The sequence below is a fragment of the Monodon monoceros genome, unplaced genomic scaffold (assembly GCF_005190385.1).
Source record: "Monodon monoceros isolate NGI ecotype Baffin Bay Population unplaced genomic scaffold, NGI_Narwhal_1 Super_Scaffold_6, whole genome shotgun sequence".
NCBI lineage: Eukaryota > Metazoa > Chordata > Mammalia > Artiodactyla > Monodontidae > Monodon > Monodon monoceros.
The window spans coordinates 26,502,266-26,523,477 of NW_021703783.1; the positions used below are offsets into that span (position 1 = coordinate 26,502,266).

The following is a 21,212-nucleotide window of genomic DNA, read 5'->3' on the forward strand; positions in this document are numbered from 1 at the left end:
TTCTACTCAGCTAAACTAATGTCTCATTGAAGTAACTGGAGATTATCCAAACACCTCAAGCTCAAGCCAACTTTCTTCCAAGGTAATTTGGTCAATGAAGGTACAACTTCTGTTCCATAATTAGCAGTTAAAGGTGAGGAATAGTAGATGTCAAGAAAAGGAGAGAATGAAAAAAAAAAAAGGAGAAAATAAAAAAGAGACACAGTAGTTTCTGAAATGATTTTATTCTACCTCTACAGTTCAATTGAGCATCATCTTCTTTTATTGTTCTCCTTGAAATCATGATTATTCGCTTAACTGCAGTTCCTAGCTCTCCTATCATTCTTCAACCATAAACTTTCAAGGACTTTGTCCTAAATGCAATGCAACAGCCATAGTAGATAAACTTGCTCTTTTATCTGCAGCATTTGAAAGAACAGTTGTCTTATAAGTTAAATGAAATCAGTTTGCTAAAAAATGTTAATTCTTTTTTCTTTGAGTGTCTCTACATAGGGCAGGCAATGTTGGTTGATTATTCTGCAGCCCCCTTTTTCCTTGCTCAATTATACACTGACTTTGTTCAAGTATTCATCATTCATGAGTCTCAGGGAAGGTAGCCCCTGCCTTCGGTGAAATATGATTGGTTTAAGAAAGGAATAGTAGGGACTTCCCTGGGATCCATGTTCCCAATGCAGGGGGCCCGGGTTCCATCCCTGGTCAGGAAACTAGATCCCACATGCTGCAACTAAAAGATCCCACATGCCAGAACTAAAGATCTTGCACGCCACAAAAAAGATCACATGTGCTGCAACTAAGACCTGGCACAGCCAAATAAATAAATAAATAAATAATTTTAAAAATAATAAATTTATAAAAAAAGAGAAAGGAATAGTAGTTTCATTTTTCTCACCAGGAATTGATTTAGGAATGGATGTGTGATGTAATTCTGGGCAATATGAAATGAGGGATGTCTGATGGAAGCTTCTGGGAAATTTTTCTTTGTTTTTAAAAAAAAGAATGCAAGAAAGGAATGTTTACTTTTCTGGCCTTTGGACATGGCTCTGTGAAGGTGAGATGTTTGGAGTTGCTGCAACCATTTTGTCAACATGAAGAAATCAACCTGGAGACAAAACCTAATATGGTGAGGATGACAGCAGAAAGATTAAAGGAATCTGAGTTCTCTCTTTTTTAAAAAAATATTCATTTATTTATTTTGGTTGTGCCCGGTCCTAGTTGCTGCATGCGGGATCTTTAGTTTTGGCATGCCTGTGGGATCTGGTCCCCCGACCAGGGATCGAGCCCGGGCCCCCCTCACTGGGAGAGTGGAGTCTTACCCACAGGACCACCAGGGAAGTCCCAGAATCAGTTCTTGATGACCTCAATGAACTGCTGAAATAACCAAACCTGAGCCTAAACCTGATGTTCCTGTTACTTAGGCAAAAATCATTTATTGCCTAAGCCATTTTGAGTTGGACTTTCTACTTACTCAACTGCAAATGAAGCATCTTAAGTGATAAACTAAAACAGGAGAAACACAACATGAGATGAAGAATTGGGTCATTTTAGAGATGAGACACCAAAAGTTGGAGCATGTTAATATGCTATTTAATATGTTCACACCTAATTCTTTTTAAAAAAAGCTGTTTTGACCGTACCACTAAAATAGATTATTTATGTCTTTTAAATTTAGGACTGCAAAAATCTCCAATTAGAGCAAGGAGTACAAGAAACAAGTTCCTGAGGAAAATAAATTTTGTCTATTTTCAAAATATTAAAATTTTCATGCACTCATTACAGGAGTGTCAATTCTGACTTAACCCCTTCTGGCTAAAAACAAAGGTATTTTCTTAATTATTCTCTGCTTCTCACTCTAACCATTTCTTGTTTTATGAGAGAGATCTATTCCAGTAGGTCTAGAGCAACTTAACCCTCACCACACAGTTGATGACTTTTCATTTCCCAGGTGAAGCAAAGGGCACTGAAAACTGTAAACTGTCACAGTGAAGTCAGTTTCACGAAGAGCTGTGAGAGCTTCCTCAGAAAGGTACATCTCACTGGTCCTCAGCTCCAGGAACAAGTGCTCAATACATGTATGTTAAAAGATATCCTAATTGAAAATGGATACCCCTAACTTCCTTTCCAAAACAAGAAAACACCCAAAACACTGTTACTGGGAAGAACATACTGCAATGGTTCTAAGAAAATCTGCAACAATTTGGACTTGATTTTTATTCCTTGCCAGATGTGTGTTAGCCGCTTACAAGCAAAATTCAGGCTTCGGAGAGATTTAACTGCTTCTTGAAGTGGGATTTATGAAGAGGTCTGATCAGCCAGATGTAAGAATGTCTGTCGCTGTCTCAACCTGCTTCTCTGGGCTCATACGTACCTCCTGAGTTACCTTCTCATCCACAGATGCAGCACTCCAGGTGGGAATGAGACAAAATGTTCAGGAACTAGTCCTAAATCTATTGAAGTCGCTGATTTTCAGATTTTACTAAATGATGACTAAGCCCAGGTATGGTTTACTAGTAGTCCAGGCTTTAGCAAGATGAATTGGGCTAGACTGTGAACAAGATAAATGCCTTTTTTCCTCTTGACTATGGCTCACATCACTGCTGGTCACAGTGTTTACAACAGAAGCACAGATTCAAGAATCATCTAGGTTCATTGATTGAACCAAAGAATCATCTAGGTTCATTGATTGAACCAAAGGCTTGTGACATGCAACATAGTCTAGCCCTTTTTGGAGATTTCACAATGTACGCTGCATATTAGGGGCTGTGAGAAGTCTTGTAATCCAGATTCTTTCAATATTTGTATAACTCAGCCCTTTTCAGACTTCAAGTATGGGATATTTCTTTTCACATAACACTTATAAATACTCCCAAAGAACTTGTGTTCTGAAGAACAGACTTTCAGCAACACTTGTCTGGGCCATATTTATTTTCCTCATTTCTACCTGGCCTTCTGAGGAATGAAACAGTATGTGTATGTGTGGGTGTACAAAATGCATGGCTGGGGGGAAGGTCGGGCTTTTAATTGAGCCAACCTATCTGAGAAGTGAGAAACTTCCCCCAACTAACCCTAACCTTAACCCTAACCCTTACCCTTACCCTCCCAGTAAGTAGAACAGTCACAATTTGAGTTCAGGCTGGCTGGTCCTAGAATCAATCCTCTTAACCATTATGTCAGACTGTCCTCTTAACTTGCCAAGAGACAAGCCAAAGAGAGCCCCACATTTCCCTAGCACGGAGACCTGAGTCTTGATTCTTGGCTCCCAGGGAACCCAGAGAGAAGCCATCCCACCTGGGTTTACATGGCCCCTCTGCACTTTCTAGCTATGCAGCTTTGGAATGTGACCTAACCTTTCTCTGCTCCAGGTTATTTTCATGTGTAAAACGTATTAAAAGAAAAAAAAAGAAAGAAAAAGAAGTACATACCTCATGAGGAGGCTGTGAGAAGTGCTCAACATATGTCCACTCTGGTTCAGTCAAAGCCAGTCACACAAGCCTCTGCCTACTCACCCTGGTCTGTCTTCTACTCTGTCAGGAAGACTGTGTCATCTTTTACACCGTGGTCTCTCAGATATTTAAAGGCAGATAACACAACACCCTTCTTCCAGGCTGGATATTGCTGGGTTCTTTGTGTCTCCCTAGGACTTTCAAAATGCTTTCCCTTAACATATTTTAAACAACTTCTATGCCAATGTGTGGCATTTTGGTCTCTCTTTCTGAATAGATCATAAAAAAAGACAGTTTTCTGGGCTTCCCTGGTGGCGCAGTGGTTGAGAGTCCGCCTGCCGATGCAGGGGACACGGGTTCGTGCCCCGGTCCGGGAAGATCCCACATGCCGCGGAGCGGCTGGGCCCCGTGACCCATGGCCGTTGAGCCTGCGCGTCTGGAGCCTGTGCTCCGCAACGGGAGAGGCCACAGCAGTGAGAAGCCTGCGTACCTCAAAAAAAAAAAAAAAAAAAGAGTTTTCCTTTTAGTTACAGTTCTTAAAGGGTTGAAGTTTATTTCATAAGAGATGAAACTGTCTTTCCACTATAAATAAAACATTAAATCTAAAGCCGAGTTTTGTTTTGAAGAGTTTGTTTCCTTTTTAATCTATTTTCACTTCCACAATGAATACTTTAAAATGCAACAGTTACTGAATCTGAAGATAGGCCAGTTACAGGGTCATGTTAGGCATTAGTTGAATGAATGATTGCATGTTTTTCTTCTGTTACTTTAATAAGAACTGAGTCTTTTATGATGCAAGAAGATACTCTAAAGAGGACTTGACCGGATGCCCTCTAAATTCCCTCCTAATCCTCAGATTCTGTGATTCAAGGCTTCTGCAATTTTGTTCAAAGTACACACATACTGAAGTCCTGCTCATTCCAATGCAGTGCCTTCATTATATATTTTATTCAGAGGAAATTTCATTTGTAACTATAGTATATAAATTACATATATATATACACGTTTCAATATATATTAAAACATACATATTATTTATATATTTAAACATATATATATATGCGTGTGTGTATATATATATATTTCTCCCCCAGCATTTCCTTCTTTCTTCTAAGGAATTGCTTCTTCATAGGGTGATAAAATTGGTTTTAAAGTGGTTTATCTACTCATGCTGCTTATTTTCCCATTTGACTTGTTAATCCCCTCTTTATCTTATCAGACAACCCTTTGGGTTTTTTCCATCTGGTATAAAATTTTTCATTTGATAGAAATCCAGGGCAGCAACCTCCCATATTCCAGAAGATCGTTAAGAATTCTTGACAAGGCAGCAAGGCCTTTAGATCTCTTAACATAAATGCATGCAGAGTCCCAGCTCAGTCCCTTTGTTCCTTTGATGACATGGGTACAGTCTGGGACACATAGAAAAGAAAAAAAGCTTTGTGTATAGACCTGTGATCAAAAGTGATATTCAGGGCGCTTCCCTGGTGGCACAGTGGTTAAGAATCCGCCTGCCAATGCAGGGGACACGGGTTTGAGCCCTGGTCTGGGAGGATCCCACATGCTGCAGAGCAACTAAGCCCGTGAGCCACAACTATTGAGCCCAAGGGCCACAACTGCTGAAGCCCACGCACCTAGAGCCTGTGCTCTGCAACAAGAGAAGACACCGCAATGAGAAGCCCGCGCACTGCAACGAAGAGTAGCCCGTGCTCGCCGCAACTAGAGAAAGCCCGCGCACAGCAACGAAGACCCAACGCAGCCAAAAATAAATATAAATTTATAAAAAAAAATAAAAGTGATATTCAACTGCATAAGGACCTCCCTCAGCAGTGTTCATAGAAAATAAAGTGGTGAGGTTTTTGTAAACAAAGGGACAAAGCAGGACATGGGGATCAAGCATAGTCTATCTTTTCATGGTCACAGACTCACTCAATTTACTGAAATCTAGCAATACCTAGATTTGTATCTCTCCATTTTTACATGTTTTAGTCGCTAGCTAGTCCCATCTTTCTTACAGGAAGTGTTTCTTGGTGAAGAACTTAGGACTAATTAGGGAAGAAATACAGCAATTACAAAGTATTAAACCCTTAGTAATTAAAGTTGAATTTATGTCATGTCAATCATACCACATACACCAAGATACACAAATAAATCAGATACACACAGATACCAAGGCAGGCAATGTTATTTTTGCCTCATTTTGTGTTTAATATTATTGAAGGCTCTACTAATGTCTTAAAAACATAGAAACTTCTTGAATATACATTAATTCTCTGGAGGAATAAATATACTCCAAATGCTTATCATCAGAATTCTGATAAAAGGGATATAATTTCTTTCTTCAGTATTTTAAAAATTGGTATCTAAATAATTTCATTTTGAACTAGGTTAGTAACCTAAGTCTTCTTCATTGAGCTTTTGAAATTGAAAAAATTTTAAGTTCCAAATATAATAAAGACTTTGGGAATTCCCTGGTGGTCCAGTAGTTAAGACTTGGTGCTTTCACTGCCGTAGGCTCGGGTTCGATCCCTGGTTGGGGAGCTAAGATCCCACAAGCTGTGTGGCCAAAAAAACCAAAACAAAACAAATATAATAAACACTTAAGTACACATTCAAATTGAAAGTGGCAATTTATTTCCTATTACACTTTTCTGGCCAAAAGGAGCTGAAGGATTTTTTTCCTTCTTACTTTCTTACAACAGATATTGTCAGATTTTTTTTTAAAAAGCAAAATAAAACAGAATTATAGTTAAGAAGACTAATTCTATCTGAATGGTATTAATCACAGCCCAGTTAAAATAACACTTAATATAGACTCACTTCAATAGATGATGCTGTCAACTTTAAAACATTAGTATTTCTCGTATCATTTCTGGATGGCCTAGACACATTTTTCCTCAACATAACTTCATTTTTTTTCTAGCTTTTCCTTGACTTAAAATAATGGCCTAAGGAAGGTCACATGAGTTTAGTGGTTCTATTTTTTAAATGTTGGGCAAAGTAGGGCTGGTTGATAATGTACTTCATTAAAATGAGCTGTGTTTTCAGGGCCCTGGCTGATCCAGTAGTCTGAGAGGCCTAGGTTTCTTTTGTAGCCAAACAGTAGAGTCCATTCTTCCACCAGTCCATAGCAGTGGCTGAAGAAGTCCAGGAAATAGATTACACTGAATGCTACTGTCAGAAGAGATTTGCATTTAATGGTGTTAATATAGATGAAGTATTTCCTTGAGTAAAAATCCTACTTATTCAGTATTTTGAGGGAACACTGAATTTCATAACCATAGTTGACTTTCTCTGTAGAAAAGACTTTTAAATTTGCTATGATCACTTCCTTTCAATTTCTTTTCCTTATAGTCATGCATGTTCTGTGACCTAAATTTCTTAAGTTCATTGAAAATCAGAGAAAAAATTCAAGAGGATAAAAACAAACACAAAGTAAACAAACAAGTAATTTTGTCATTACATTTTCACCTGGATAACCCCAAATATTTCTTGTTGTTTCCATTCTGTTTCAACACTGCAGAACAAGACACTCATGGCTCAATGGTGAAGCAACGTGCATGTGAGTGACAAAACATGGAAACCAGAAAAGGAATATAAATGTAAATCAAACTTTTAAAATCCTAGTAATACAGCAGCTTCCTTCCTTATTTATTCTGTTAACGTCCATTCCACATGAATTCACATTTTGATTCCAGTAGGACATACACCATCAGCCGTGATCAAAAAGACCACTATTTGTAGAGGGTAAAATCGAGCCTGTTGCCAGTATCCACTGGTGGCAAACTTGCAAATGTCCTCTGGAAAACTAATAAAATTATATTTTGATTATTTGTTTTCTGGATCCTGGGGACCATGGAAATAGAAAAGGACAGCAACAGGACACGCTTTTTTGAAGTTTATTGGGCTGGGAAGTAGAAAAATAGGTGTTTTCCTTTGGGGCTTTTTGTGACTGAGAATGATGAGGTTCATATTTCTGAGAGCACTTTTTCATGTTCCTCAGTCTTTCAGGGAGTGGTAGGCTTTGGCAGTCCGGCTGTTGACAAAATCTGTCTTCTTAAACTGAGCCTTTGAATAAGCAAACAGAAATGTGAAAGGTTAACAACATTTTCACACAAGAAAATGCAGTTTTTAGTGACTTCTCACCAGGGTCAAGTCAAGCGGGACATTATTATATGGCTCTTTTTAGCATTCTTACCTTCTTGTAGGCATTATGGAGCTCCGTGTGGGTCCACAGAGAATATAGGAGAACAGAAGCAGCTTTACTTGCTTTGTTGGAAGCACAGCTGAAAAGAAGAAAAGGACATTTTTTGGAGATCAGTGAGAAAGTATGAGGCTTCTGGATGCTGTCTTTGGACATTCTGTAAATCTTCTTCAATTGCTGTCACTCAGGAGCCATCCATTAAGTCAGGCCACTCACCATGACAAGAGATTAGATGGTGAGCTTTAGGAGGCCAGGGGCCACGTTGGTGCTTTTGTTTTTTTAAAAATCTTTTCAAACCACTAGCAAAGTACTAACAAATAGTTTATAAAGCAAATTCCTGATATTTATAAGGCATGTATTCTTAGAGTTTTATAATTTCTTGAATTTATTTATAGAATAAAATTTATATTTGTACATTTATATTATATATTTTTAGAAAATACTTGTATATTTATAACGCATATTTATATAGTACAAACGCATGAAAGTATGATTGAAAAATATGTATAACTCTTAGACTTAGTGACTCCATGAATGTAGGGATTATGTACCTTTTTCAAATTAATAAATTCTTACTGGAGCAACTGTTATTTTAATACAGTTTCAAAATTTATGTTTTTGTATATAGCAAATGGAAAGTGTGTTCCTGTTATAAATCCAAGTCCGCACTGAATTTGACATTGTACTTACTTTTTTTTTTGGCCACACCGTGCGGCATGTGGGATCTTAGTTCTCCGACTAGGGATCGAACATGAGCCCCCTGCACTGGAAGCTTGGAGTCTTAACCACTGGACTACCAGGGAAGTCCCCTTACTTTTTTTTTAAACTTTATTATTATTATATGTACTTTTTAAAAAAACTTTATTATTTTTATATGTTTTTGATGTTCTGCTTTTAAATTTGTCTCAAACTTCTTGTTTCTGGCTAAGGATCAGTGCTTTCTTAGGTTTCTCTCTCTTCCATCACTTGAATTAGCACATGGCTGCATTTTTTCTTTTAACAAAGAAACAAAGATTTTATTTTTCCTATCATAGGAGTTTGTAAGCATGCAACCAAGAACAGAGAATGCAAAGCTGTATGAAGAAGCCCATGCTGGGTTCATTTAATAGCTAAAAGACCTTGTCTTTCATACCAGCAGTGTAAGGAGGGTAAGTAAAATTAGCACCTTACAGATTTTTTTTAGTACCTCAGGGACTTTTCAGAGTCACTTGCTAATAACTGAAGTACTAATAAATCCATGAAAGCTGTGGATCTCTAATATTTAAAATTGTAAGTTCTTAAATTGCAAGGGTGTTATAGTCATGAAGTTTGTTCATAAGTTGGTTGCTTGGCACTTGGAACTCATTTATTCAAAGATGAAATGTACATGGTGATTGGTTATCAGGCTAGCCCATAAATTATGGGTTAGCTATACAACACTCTAGCAAGGAAGAGACAGTAGACCCAACTGGTAGGAGTTCCTTGTTGAATTTTTTTTTCTTTTTGGAGACAGGGCATATGAGGACTGGCTCACAAATGGGACACTCAGTGCAACGAAAAATAACAGAATAGCACACCCTGTAATTTTCTAAGCTACAAGAAATTTCCAAAAGTGATGGTGTATTCCCATGTGCTTCTTACGTCTGAATACTCAAATAATTAAAGTCATACTGTCTTATAGAGATTTGGTTAGAAGTTTGGATGACAACTTGGAATAGTCGTTTCTGCTTTGCAGCAATAATTCATACTTTCCACAAAGGCTGAGCAACTGCTACTTGGGAGCGGGTAAATATTCCCTGCTTTTGGGAAATGGACATTCTAACTAGGGCTCCTTTTAATCATGTGACTCTGAATGTAGTCCTCCTTCCATGTGAGCTTTGCCAAAGGGGAACTGCAGAGCACAAGGGGCCTAAATTGGGCGGGGCTGTGGGGGGAAGGGTTGTGCTCATTCGGGATACCACAGATCCCTATGCTAGCTTCTGTGCAGCCAAGCACACATTTATCTACTACAGGTCAAGTCCGTTTGCTTTGCAACTCATTAGAACTGGCCTATAATAACATTTGTTTTCTTTTTTGGTTACTTACAAAACTAACTTTATTTAACAAGTCAAACAATTCAGAGTCATATAAAGAGAAAAAAATAATACTCTTCATACCCCCTTGGGATCCCATCACTCTAAGTTAACTAACAGTAATAATTTGGTTACACAATATTTTTCATTCTCTTCTTCACCTTTTATTTTTAAAATGGGGAATATTTGAAGACACAGACACAAGGATGTGGGATGACTTACATGCATTAAACCTTCTACTTCAAAAGAGAATAAGAGATGGAAGAGATGTGATAAAGAAAACTGAGAAAGCAAGAATTTCTTGTTACGCTGCCTCCTACTTCCCCTCCTCATGCTATTACGGGTGACACCTGCTTCACATATTTAAGTGAGGAAAAGGGCATTCCTTGTCCATAGGACTCCAATTTGCCTACTTTCTTCTCTTTTTAAATCACAGCTGTGATTCTGGGAAACAATTAATTAGGTCAATAAAATGCTGGAATGCACGACCCAGATAAGCTATGGAGTTTTACTATTTCTGGATATTTTACTAGAGAATGAGCAACTACTTGGCTTAGAGGATTCAGCTTTCACTTGCCTGATCACCAAGGACTGGAACAGATGATCTGGTCCGGCTTTACGATCTTATTTTTTGGCCATGTTGCCCATGGTACTCAATGCCTGGACATTCACAACTGCATTATTTACATATGAGAGTGGTGGTGGGGAAAGGGGAGACGCTGACAGGCAGATGCTAAAGGACTTACGTGTCACCTGTGCTTATGGTCATAATTTTCTGCAGGCTCCCAGTGTTTAGAAGATCCCGTGCATTCTGGTAACTATTTTGGATTATATTGTTCAATGTGTAACAGGCAGAGGCTGTAGTTTCAATGAGAAGATCAGTACTTGGGACTGTGTTGGGAATTATGGAAACCAAATCAGGTAGAGTTTCTCTGGCTACAAATGAAAGAAAAAAAGAACACTTGATTAAAAAGATTGTTTCTTAACCTCAAGATCCCAATAACATTTAAGAAGAAACATTTGTTTAACAAACATATGGAAGGATGTAACCATTTTAATACTCAAATTACCAAAAAAAAAAAAAAAAAAAAAAGATTTTTAAAAAGGTGATACTTCGTGCTCAGTGTACTGGAGATCTTTCCAGAAAGCAAGTTGACAGAAATGTCAAAATTTTTTTTAAATTTTCACATTTTTTGATTCAGTATTTCCACTTTTGAGAATTCATCCTAAAGACATCACTTTAAAAATGGTAAAAGCAAAGATCTTTATTATAGTATTATATATATCATAAAAAATTTACAAAGCCTAAACATCCCAATAATATGAATATGATTAACTGAAGCACATCTGCAAAGAATATTATGCACCCCAAAACATATCTATGAAGCATGTATAATAACAAGAAAATATTTGTTAATATTCTATGTGAAAATAACCAGTATACTTAAGGGATAAACACATATACAGGAAACCTGAGAAGAAATACACTAAAACAGTAACAGCCCTTGTTCTTCTACAATAGTATTAGTGGTGACTTAAAAATATTAAAAAAAAATTATCTGTACTGCCCAAAGTTTCTTTAATGCGTAAATAACTGTTATTAAAAAAAAAGGTAAAGAAACTATTTAAAATTTATTTTTTCACTACATATATAAAATCTTGGTTATAGGGTTTTCATTTAGCTTTTTCTGTAGTAACAAGAGAGGTATTAATATTTGATGATGTCATTATACTTTGTCCTATGGTATATATTTCAGGCAATACGAATTTATACTTGATATTTTGCAAAAGTTCTTTCCATGTATGCTTTTTTTTCCTGTAACTACTTTGGACTCTCCTTGAAAGATAGAGAGCATGCTTCTATTGCTTTGTACAAATACTTCTGCCTAATTTTATTTTCTTCATCTGAGTTTATGTGACACCTTGAACTGCACTTCTCTCTCTGATACCAGACTGTAATTAGTTATGTGCCTGTCTGAATTCCAAATGGAGCCATGAGTTGCTTGAGGACAATTATTGTATTCATTTCTGGATTTCCAGCATCGATCACTATGCCTAAAATAGAGAGGTACTCAATAAAAGGAATGGAACCATACGTCTTCCTTTGATAATACCTGGACCTGACTGACAGGAAAGACATACCTTCTGCTCAAAGGCCCGAACACTTCCTTTTTCACTGTTGTCTAAGCATCTTGGCATAGTGTTAGGAGCTCAGAGCTCAGTCTCTGAAGTTACACCTTTTTAGTTTTAGTCTTGTCTCTGCCACTTCATGGCTGTGTGGTCTGGGTAAGTTACTTAACCTCTTTATGCTGCATTTTCCCAATTTGTAAAACGGAATAATAATAGTATTTACTTCACAGGACTGTTTTGAGGGATTAAATGAGTTACCATGTGCTAACTGTATCACAGTTCCCAGCACATAGTAAGCTCTCCACAGATGTGAGTAACTACCAGAAGGCTTCCTCATCTTAGTAAGTTAAACCACAGAATGAAAGGCCTTGAGAGCCTGAATTTTCCTTTTGCTGAATTTAGGTCGACAGCATGAAAACAAGTGTGAGACAATCACAACAGAAAATGTACAACTGATCTCTCTGCAGGGTGCATCAATGGCTGGCTGAGACCAGGCTGCCCACACTGAGACTGATCCCTGCTGAGAGAGTTCCACCTCTCCTCCCTCAGTATGACCAACAAGAATGTTCAATTCTACAGATCAATTTTACGGTCGAACCTTTGGGTTATGTCTGAGGAGGAGTGAGAATTAAGAGAAGTTAGAATCTCTAACATTTTATATCATGTTTGTTTTTCTTAGAAGAGTAGTATAACTGTTTACATCGACAAAGTTAAACACTACAGTACAGTAAAGGAGGGGTCATTCCGTCTCTCTACTCACACATACACACCCTGAGGGCCTGAGTAAATACATTCACTTTGAGACAAAGTTAGATCTTTAATAGTGAAATATAAAATCAAAGGCCCTATCATGATATTGGAGGGTTATAGCTCAATGTCATATTATTGAAGGAGATTTTAGTTAATGCTGGTGCTTGCACATACATTATGTTATCTGATCCCTGGAAAAACACTGTTCTGTAGTGATTACTAATTTCATTCGGTTTAGGGCAGTTAAATGACTATCCAAGGTGACATGTGGCAAAGTAACATTATAGGATGCAGACCAATGTCTTCTGCATGAGACCTGTTACTCTGTCACCATGCTAAGTTGCCTATCTTCAAGTTTTTAAGAAAATATGTTTCAAGTTTATTTCTGTTAAATCTAAGTGAAATGTGATGACTTCATTCCAGGTCAGCCCATGGGAAGTTTTACTTGGCCTAGAAATCTCTCATGAAAAACACAAAGCTTGTATTTCAAACTGATTTTCATTTATTCCTGGCTATTAATACCCTGAATTAACACAAGTACTTTTACTCAAATTACATATTTGACATAAAGCCAATTTGGAATTCAAAAATTGCATTTATCTTGCTGAAGCCTCTTCTCACGATTGTCCTTAAAACAATCATGGGGAGGTTGATCAGTGAAATCACCTTATATAAATTGTGGGGCTACAGCTGTATTGTTCCAACAGCTGGAGGACTGTGGAACTTGAGACAACAGTATTTCTGTCCTGAAGGCATAGGCACAGTGTGCAGAGCACAGTTCTTCTCATCAGCTATGCTCTAAAGATGGACTTAACATTTCATTTGAGAAAAAATAAGTCAAAGGATAATACGCCTGATTGAAGTGCAGCACAAAAGTCCATGAAAGACAATGAGAAGAACACTTTCATAATTTTGAGACAGTGCCTTTGGCAAGGTTTCTTTCAGATTCACTGAAAAATTTCCAGGCTCTCTACGTTCATAATGGGCACAAAGGCATTGTATGAAACCTCCTGTTCCATGTTGTGCTATTGGCTGTTTTTGAAAATGACATTGTTAAAACATAACCACAGACCTTTTGGCACTGTGTCAGTGTGTGTGTGTGTATGTGTGTGTGTAGATTTCAAAATAATCCAATCCATTAAAAAAACAAAAAAAAATTTAGTGGAATTTTTGAAAAACTGAGTTTTAAATTGTCAGAAATGACTAATTTATGGAGCATTAGAAAGCATGAGTAACTTTAGCATTATCTTCCTATTATCTAATTTTATAGTTTATGACTTAATTCAAAACACATTTTCAGGTATAAAGAAAATGAATGAAAAATGTTATTTGAAAGTGTAACATAGTTATCATCTTCGTCAATAATACGGACTTAGAAAAAAAGGAGCAAGTGTGTTTCATCATATTTATTCTAAAACCTATGCCAAATCTGTTATATTCATGATTCCTTCTTTTTGTGATTATCTGTCCAACCATACCATTTTTTTCTAGTACAACAATGGCCAAGGTTCTGAGGTGAACAACCACTGTGTGTGTGTGTTTGTTTAATGTTTCAGAAGACTGGTGCTTAAGCAGGCCACACAGAGAACATTCTGAAAGACATGGCTTAAAAAGACTTCACTGGATGGCATAGCTGAGGGCTGGGAAATATCAAATATATTACCTATCTCATTAATTATTAGTATGGTCTAAAATTTCTCTTTGGTAGTAATTAGAACAAAACCAAAGCTGGATATTAAGAAAAATCCTATTTGAGACCAGTGCGAAAGCCAACGCTTGATGTCTGGGTACACAAAAACCAGTTGTATTTATCACATTTTGCTCTTTATTCACATTTTCAGCTCATCATTGTAAAAAGAATGTGATAAGGACAATGCTTTATTGCATTTGTATTTTCAATATATACACTTTACATCTAGAGACTTATACTGACTTACCAATTTCATTCTGCAGAGAAAGATTCCGAGACAAATTCCTCAGCAGAGAGACGGCAGTCTTTTTCACACTTGGATCACCAACATGCAGCATCTTTCGTGTGTGCTGAAGGCCATTTTCTTTCTGGACAACTGTCTGAGCTACTGATGCTGGCATCTGTTTTGTGAGACATATTCTATAAATACTATTGTATTTTACTTCATGGTTAAAATTTCTTAATTTCTGTAGATTACTAGAGATTGAGCGAGATGTTTTAAAAGCTAGAGATACTTTCTTTAAATTCTTATTAGGTTTTCAATTTAATTACTGGATACAGACAGTTTATTCAGTATTTTTAAATATAACACTGGATTTGGTTAGCTATTAAGTTTTTTGCATCTGGTTATAAATAAAATGGGTCTGTCTTTCCCTTTCCTTTCTTTTTTATCATAATCTTTTTATTCACATTTTCAGTTCATCATTGTGAAAAGAAAAGGACGTTTTACAATCACAGTTACACTAATGTCATAAAATTTAGTGGGTAAGTTTTTTTCCCTTTTTCTATTTTCTTGAACTATTTGTGTAATATAAGAATAATTTCAACTTTGGGGGTCTGGTAGAACTTAGCTCTAAAGCCAACTGAGCTGAGAAAAATTTTAAAGGGAGATGTCTTTGATTACTATTTCAATGTATTTACTGGTTGTTGGCTTATTCATCTTCTCTGTTTGTCTTGTTCAAATTTTGGCATTTTACATATTTAATAAACTTATTCATTTCTAAAAAGCTAGTTTAAAAAAAAAAAAAAAAAAAAGCTAGTTTATTCTGAAAGAGATATTGGGCTTTTAAAGAAAGGAATGTATGGCTAGTCAGATTACCTGTAATTCTATTCTCTGTATCAGAGGCTGCATGGGTAAGTTGCTGGTCCAAGTCTAGGTCCACCAGAGGCAAACCTTGTTTGGAATTAGGCTGGTCACCTACTTTCACAGGGTCTGAGTACCAACTAGGCCCTTCCTAGCATCAGCAAACGTCCAACAATACTAAGACCTTAGCTTGTGTCTGCAACTTTATATATTTTTATTTGAAGCTAACATGAGGCTACCATGCCAAAAATCCGTGTATTCTTGACCATTCTTCAGGGTGTCTATCTTCTCTGTTTATCTAAACTCTGCTTGCTTCCCCTACCTCCTGCACAGCGCCCTCCTTACATTCTCCACCGTACCGTCTAAAAAAGGGGTTCTTAATACAGGATCCAGGATAAGTTTCAGGGAGGGAACAGGAGGTCCTTAAAATTATTTTTGTGTTTATATTAATCTTTTTCAGGGAAAGAGTCCATAACTTTTATTAGATACTCAAAGTGTCCATGACTCAAAGAAGTTTAATAACCACTATTTTGCAATGTTTGTTCCAAAGTTACACTTTGTCTTTCACTAATTTGCAGAACATTCCATTAGAGTCTTTTCTTTCCTCTGGGAAGAATCCTTCACCTGCAGCCATTCTGTACAACTCCTCCTTGGACATGGAGGTAGATTTAGCATCCCTCTCTCTTCCCAATGGCCCATCTAAGTGATTATCTCTCCTCATATGCAAAAGCTCTGCTCTTCTGAGTCAATGTCGTCCAGCTCTATCTCTCTCATAGCGTTTTCTTTGTCATCTCAAGGCCTAGTATATAAAAGTGATCACAGAATTCTGATTCATTGAGGGAAATGGGAGAGGCTGATGTGGAATGGTCTTTAGAATTTGCTCATTAAGGAAAATAAACAATCAGATTTACCAAATAGAGATTTCATATTCCAGCTTTAGGGAATTTGTGAGAATGACTGTTAGTTATTTACAAACAGCACTTCTAGTTCATATTGCCCTGAGGTTGAGCGCCTTTTCAAATGTTTAATGGCCATATATACATTATGTTTTGTGAAGTGCCTGTTCAAATCTCTTGTCCATTTTTCTATTGAGTTGTCTATCTTTTTATTGTTAAATTGATGAGTTTTCTTTTATTTCCTAGATACCAACTTTGTTACTTATGTATGTTACAAAAATCTTTTCCTCCTCTGTGCTTTGCCTTTTTACTGTCTTTTGATAGCTTGATAATAATTTTAATGTAGTCAATTTATAAAATATTGACTTTATGTGCTTTTTATGTCTACTGTTAAGAAATCTTACCCTATTCCAGGTCAGGAAGATATTCTATGTTATCATTTAGAAGCTTTACTGTTTCACCTTCCACATTTGAATCTCACTGCTGTTGGAACTGATTTGTGTGTAAGGTGTGAGACAGGGAACACATTTTGTTTTTTTTTCATTGGACATCAAATTAAGTGCCTTTAAAGTGTTTTAGAAACTTGAAAACTGTTTATTTCAATGATTTTTAACTTGTACAATGAATGTTTAATTTTACATGTATATACAACATAATGAGTTGATATATTGTAAAATAATTATCACAATAAGTTTAGATAACATCCATCATCACACATAGTCACAAATTTTTTTTCCTTCTTGTGATAAGGCCTTTTAAGATCCACTATTTTAGCAACTTTCAAATATACAATACAATATTGTTAACTATAGTCACAATGCTGTACATTACACCCCCAGGAGTTATTTATACTGTACTTTATACTTTATACTTTACACTATCCTTAGAGAATTTGCTAAATGGGTAAATTTTATCAACCCATCCCCTTCCCTTATTATTTTGTAGCTTTTTTGTATCATTTAAAAAATAATGACCATTATACCTGAACTAATAAAGTTTACATTAAGGTATTCTTACCAGCAAGAAATTACTGCCATAATTTTATACTAAAATTATAGAATTTATTGTTTAGAAGTTATTCAGTCCAGTTCAGGTTCTTTGCCATCTAAGGCACATGGCCATCGATGCTCAGTGCTGTCTCAGTTATGAACACAGGTGAATGGACTGGGTATTTTTTGGAACTATGTTTAATGGTCTGCTTTTCATGTTTTTCTATTCAGTGATTCCTTTTAGAAATTACAAAGCCAGGCATTTTTTTATCACACCATCTAAACATAGCAAAATTAGGGAAAGTAATAATTAGAAAAAATATACATGTAAGTCAAAATTTTAATAAAAAGCATCTTGTAACTTAAAAGAACAAAGGGTCCTCATATCATTGTCCCATGCTGCTAATGATTTTCTCCTATAAATCTCTAGTCAAGTTCAACTCTAATAGCCTTGAGTATGGATTAATACCAGTTTAGTGTAGGTCTCCTTTCAGGGGACTGGACTGGTCTGTTAGGTATGATTTAAAATCCATTGCTTGGATTCCTTTTGGACTTGGAACTCTTAGATTTCTGTTTGTTTATTTCTTTTTCCCAGCTAGATTATTACCAAACACAGGGATTTTGTCTTATTCACCACTATATACTTAGCACTAGGCTAGTGCCTTTTATGTAGAAGGTGCTCAAATACTGTTTGTTTGATAAATGAGTAAAGGAATTATGTAGTCTGAATAAACTACATATTCAGAATGGCATATTCTTGTATGTTGGGTGGCAAATATTCCTGTATTGACAGAAACATGGAAACACCTCTAGATAGTTTGGATTCCATGAAAGATTCTGGAGTGGAAGAGGCTAAAATCCAAGCTTAAAGAGTTAGCTCATATTGAACCATCCTCAGAGTATAGTGAGCTTAAATACATACAGATACAGCAATTTAATTTCTGACCTTTTCTATTAAGTTGGCTGGTAGTCAGTTAATAAGAGGGCTTCTGTAGTTTGGGAAAATGAAAGAAATGGTTTTGGGAAACCAAGCATGGGGAAATGGGAAGATAAGACAGTAAATTATGTCTTTCTGTCTGTCAGGGCTCCCTGGTCACTCCCCATTTCTTTCTCTTTGTGCACAAGTACATTCTGAAGAATTTCAAAGAGATTAAAATTGGGTTGTATTCTTAACCACAGTGCTAAAATTAGAGAAATACTGGTTTTAGTATTTCACAATTCAAAACTGAGCAAAGAATGAACATGGTTCATTAAAGAATGAACATGGTTTCTCAAGTAAAGAATAAATAATATTTTTGTTATCAACAAGAGTGCTTTCCTCTATGATGATGGATAATTAGACTGGCCATAGAGTGAACTACTTGGGGAGAGTTTAATCATTTTATGATCAAGGCAAAGAATACAAGCTTAGTTCAAATAATTAAATATTTATAGAATCCTTTATTATGTTGCAAGCTGTAAAATACATGGGGAAAGGAACAACTTTTTACTCTTTTCTAAAGTAATTAAAAAAAATTATTTTATTGGAGTATAGTTGATTTACAATGTTGTATTAATTTCTGTACAGCAAAGTGATTCAGTTATAAATATATATACATTCTTTTTCATATATTTTTCCATTATGGTTTATCACAGGACCTTGTAAGTTTTTACTCTTTTTAATATTTTGATTTTGCTGGTATAAAGTACATCTGGAAAGAGAAGTAACTCTTTATTTTATAGTTGACTTTCTGGGACACAAAAGCACAGATAGCCTTTCCAACTGCAGTGGACATGTGTTGTCTCTGCCTTCTAGCGTTCATCCTTCCTTTTGGTAACAACACTCTGACTTTCCATTAGGGAGCCACTCCATGTGGTACAAGTGGTAGTGACCCTCGCTCACTGAAACCCCTGCCCCTGAAATTCACATGTGAGCACATAACCCAGACTTGGCCAATTAGAACATCACAGGCTCCTGGCCACAGGTACTGGTTTGGAAATGGGCAAGTGAGACTCATTCCACCAGTTCTTAACAGAGCTATTGGGAAAATAGTAGTAGTTTCTTTTCCTGTGGAGACACTGAGCTGGATAAGAGGTAAGCCTGAAATCACTGGTGGCTATCTTTGCTGTAATATGAGGCTAGCCTTTGAGAATGAAACCAACAGAGGAAAACAGAGTCCAGAGATAGAGAGTCACAAATACAATTGCTGGGCACCTATGTCCCACCATGACAGAAGGAAAACCCACCCTGGACTCTTCAGTTATATGAGTCAAGAAAGTCCTCTCTTTTGCCTAAGCCAGTTCAGGTAGGATTCTGAGACTTGTAACAGAAAGAGTTCTGACTGATACTCATAAATACCAACGAGTCTTTCACTCGCAGTCTGACCTGGGTTTGCAGAAGCTGAGGCTGAAAGTCCTGCAAAGCTGAACTCTCTCTGGCAATTCCTGAGAACTGTCTTGATTGAAGCGAGAAAACTTATGTTCTTACTTCACTGTCATTTCTGAACTTAATGTAGGTGTGTCTACAATGCCATTATTTTAAAAAGTAAGCATGATACTCACTGGTCCACTTCCTGCTGTGAGATTCTGGAGAGCTCCCAAAGATGCTTCTTGAGTGTAGTTTCGGACACTCTTGGCAATCAAGGACAAATACATCCGTATCACGATGGAATGCCACAGCCACTCCACGCCCTTGGGGTTGCTCTTTTCCTCTGGCATTGGCATGTCCTGGTATTGCTAACCACACACATGATGAAATCCAAAATTAATGCCTTCAAGTCATTTCTATAATTCCACACCCAAACCAAGAGACCAGAAGTACTGTCTTGTCTAGGGAGACTAATAATTAGCATAATAAGAAGCCCTTAAAATAAAATGAAAAAGCAAATATGTATGATTCACAATCATTTAACTTTTAGCCCATGATGACTATTTCTCTCTCACAATACCCCATACTCACAACTTTACATTTCACAGCGAGAGAGACTGCAAAGAATTAAGCATTGACTGTTCTAGAATAGTTTTCAGGCTGCTGTTAAGCTAAAAGCTAAATTAGTCACATCCACTCTGAAGATAAGAAAAACAGGCCTCTTCCCTCAGTCTTGTGAAGTTGTCCAGGATAGCACCAGGATTCTAAATTTACCAGTCATCCTACAAGTTCACATACACCGTGATACTCTGAGAAGTAGGAGAGATCACATTCCTTCTATTTCATGAAATGCCAGTCTGGACAGCAGTCCTTCCTATGTATGGGATTTGCTTTTCAGATGTAAAAGTTTGTTTTTAGAATGTTTAAAGCTGAATGTCAGGGCTGCTTTTAATGTTAAAACAATGCTATGCCACTGGCCATGTGGCATTAAGCTTACTTCCTAACCTGCAGGGCACAAAGCAGTATGGTTTGATGGCTAATAGTGTAAATCTGGGGCCAGATTACCTGGGATTCAATTCCATCTCCTCCACTAATTTGAATTATTCTGAATTAACCTTTCTGTACCCTCTGTTTCCTCATCAGTAAATGAGGGTATTAATAATACATACCTCATAGGGTAGATATAAGGATTAAAAAAACTTAAAATGGAGACTGACATATACTAAGTACTCAGAAACACACACACACACACTTATACTTTCAAAGGCCTCCCCCAACATACCTCTTTTACTTTCCTGCTTCTACTGCCAAAACACCCAATACTTTTGTTGTTGTCAGCCCGGATATTCCGGCTTTGAAGATAGATACTCTGGGAATATTTCTCTGGGAGCTCTGCCTCCAGCTGGTAGGAGAGGTTATGAAGAATGCACACACAGTTCTCTGTGGCCTGAGAAAATAGGACATGAATATTGATCATATACATATAGATATCCCTTTGCAAGTGTTATACCACAGGACCTCTTAGGCTTTAGATCTTACAAGGTTAACTGGATGCAACAGGGTGCGCTTGGACTGCAGGGTGGCTGGGGGAGTGAAATGAGTACAGCTAGAAAGGCTAGGGCTAAATCATAAAT

At 36.8% G+C, this 21,212-nt stretch overlaps 1 protein-coding gene across 2 annotated transcripts in view; it reads right to left on the reverse strand.

Moving 5' to 3' along the window:
* Nucleotides 1–6,068: 6,068 nt before the first annotated feature.
* The window catches only part of PKP2 (plakophilin 2), an 85,025-nt gene continuing 69,881 nt past the window's right edge, over nucleotides 6,069–21,212 (reverse strand). The window contains exons 8-13 of one of the 2 annotated variants that reach the window (XM_029205504.1): nucleotides 20,861–21,025; nucleotides 19,773–19,946; nucleotides 14,510–14,663; nucleotides 10,439–10,628; nucleotides 7,636–7,723; nucleotides 6,069–7,505 (exon numbers count right to left, since the gene is read on the reverse strand). In XM_029205504.1, the coding sequence (XP_029061337.1) occupies nucleotides 7,437–7,505; nucleotides 7,636–7,723; nucleotides 10,439–10,628; nucleotides 14,510–14,663; nucleotides 19,773–19,946; nucleotides 20,861–21,025 (840 nt within the window). In that variant the 3' untranslated portion in view covers nucleotides 6,069–7,436. The remainder of the gene's footprint in view (nucleotides 7,506–7,635; nucleotides 7,724–10,438; nucleotides 10,629–14,509; nucleotides 14,664–19,772; nucleotides 19,947–20,860; nucleotides 21,026–21,212) is intronic. The other variant, XM_029205506.1, reaches the window with a different exon arrangement.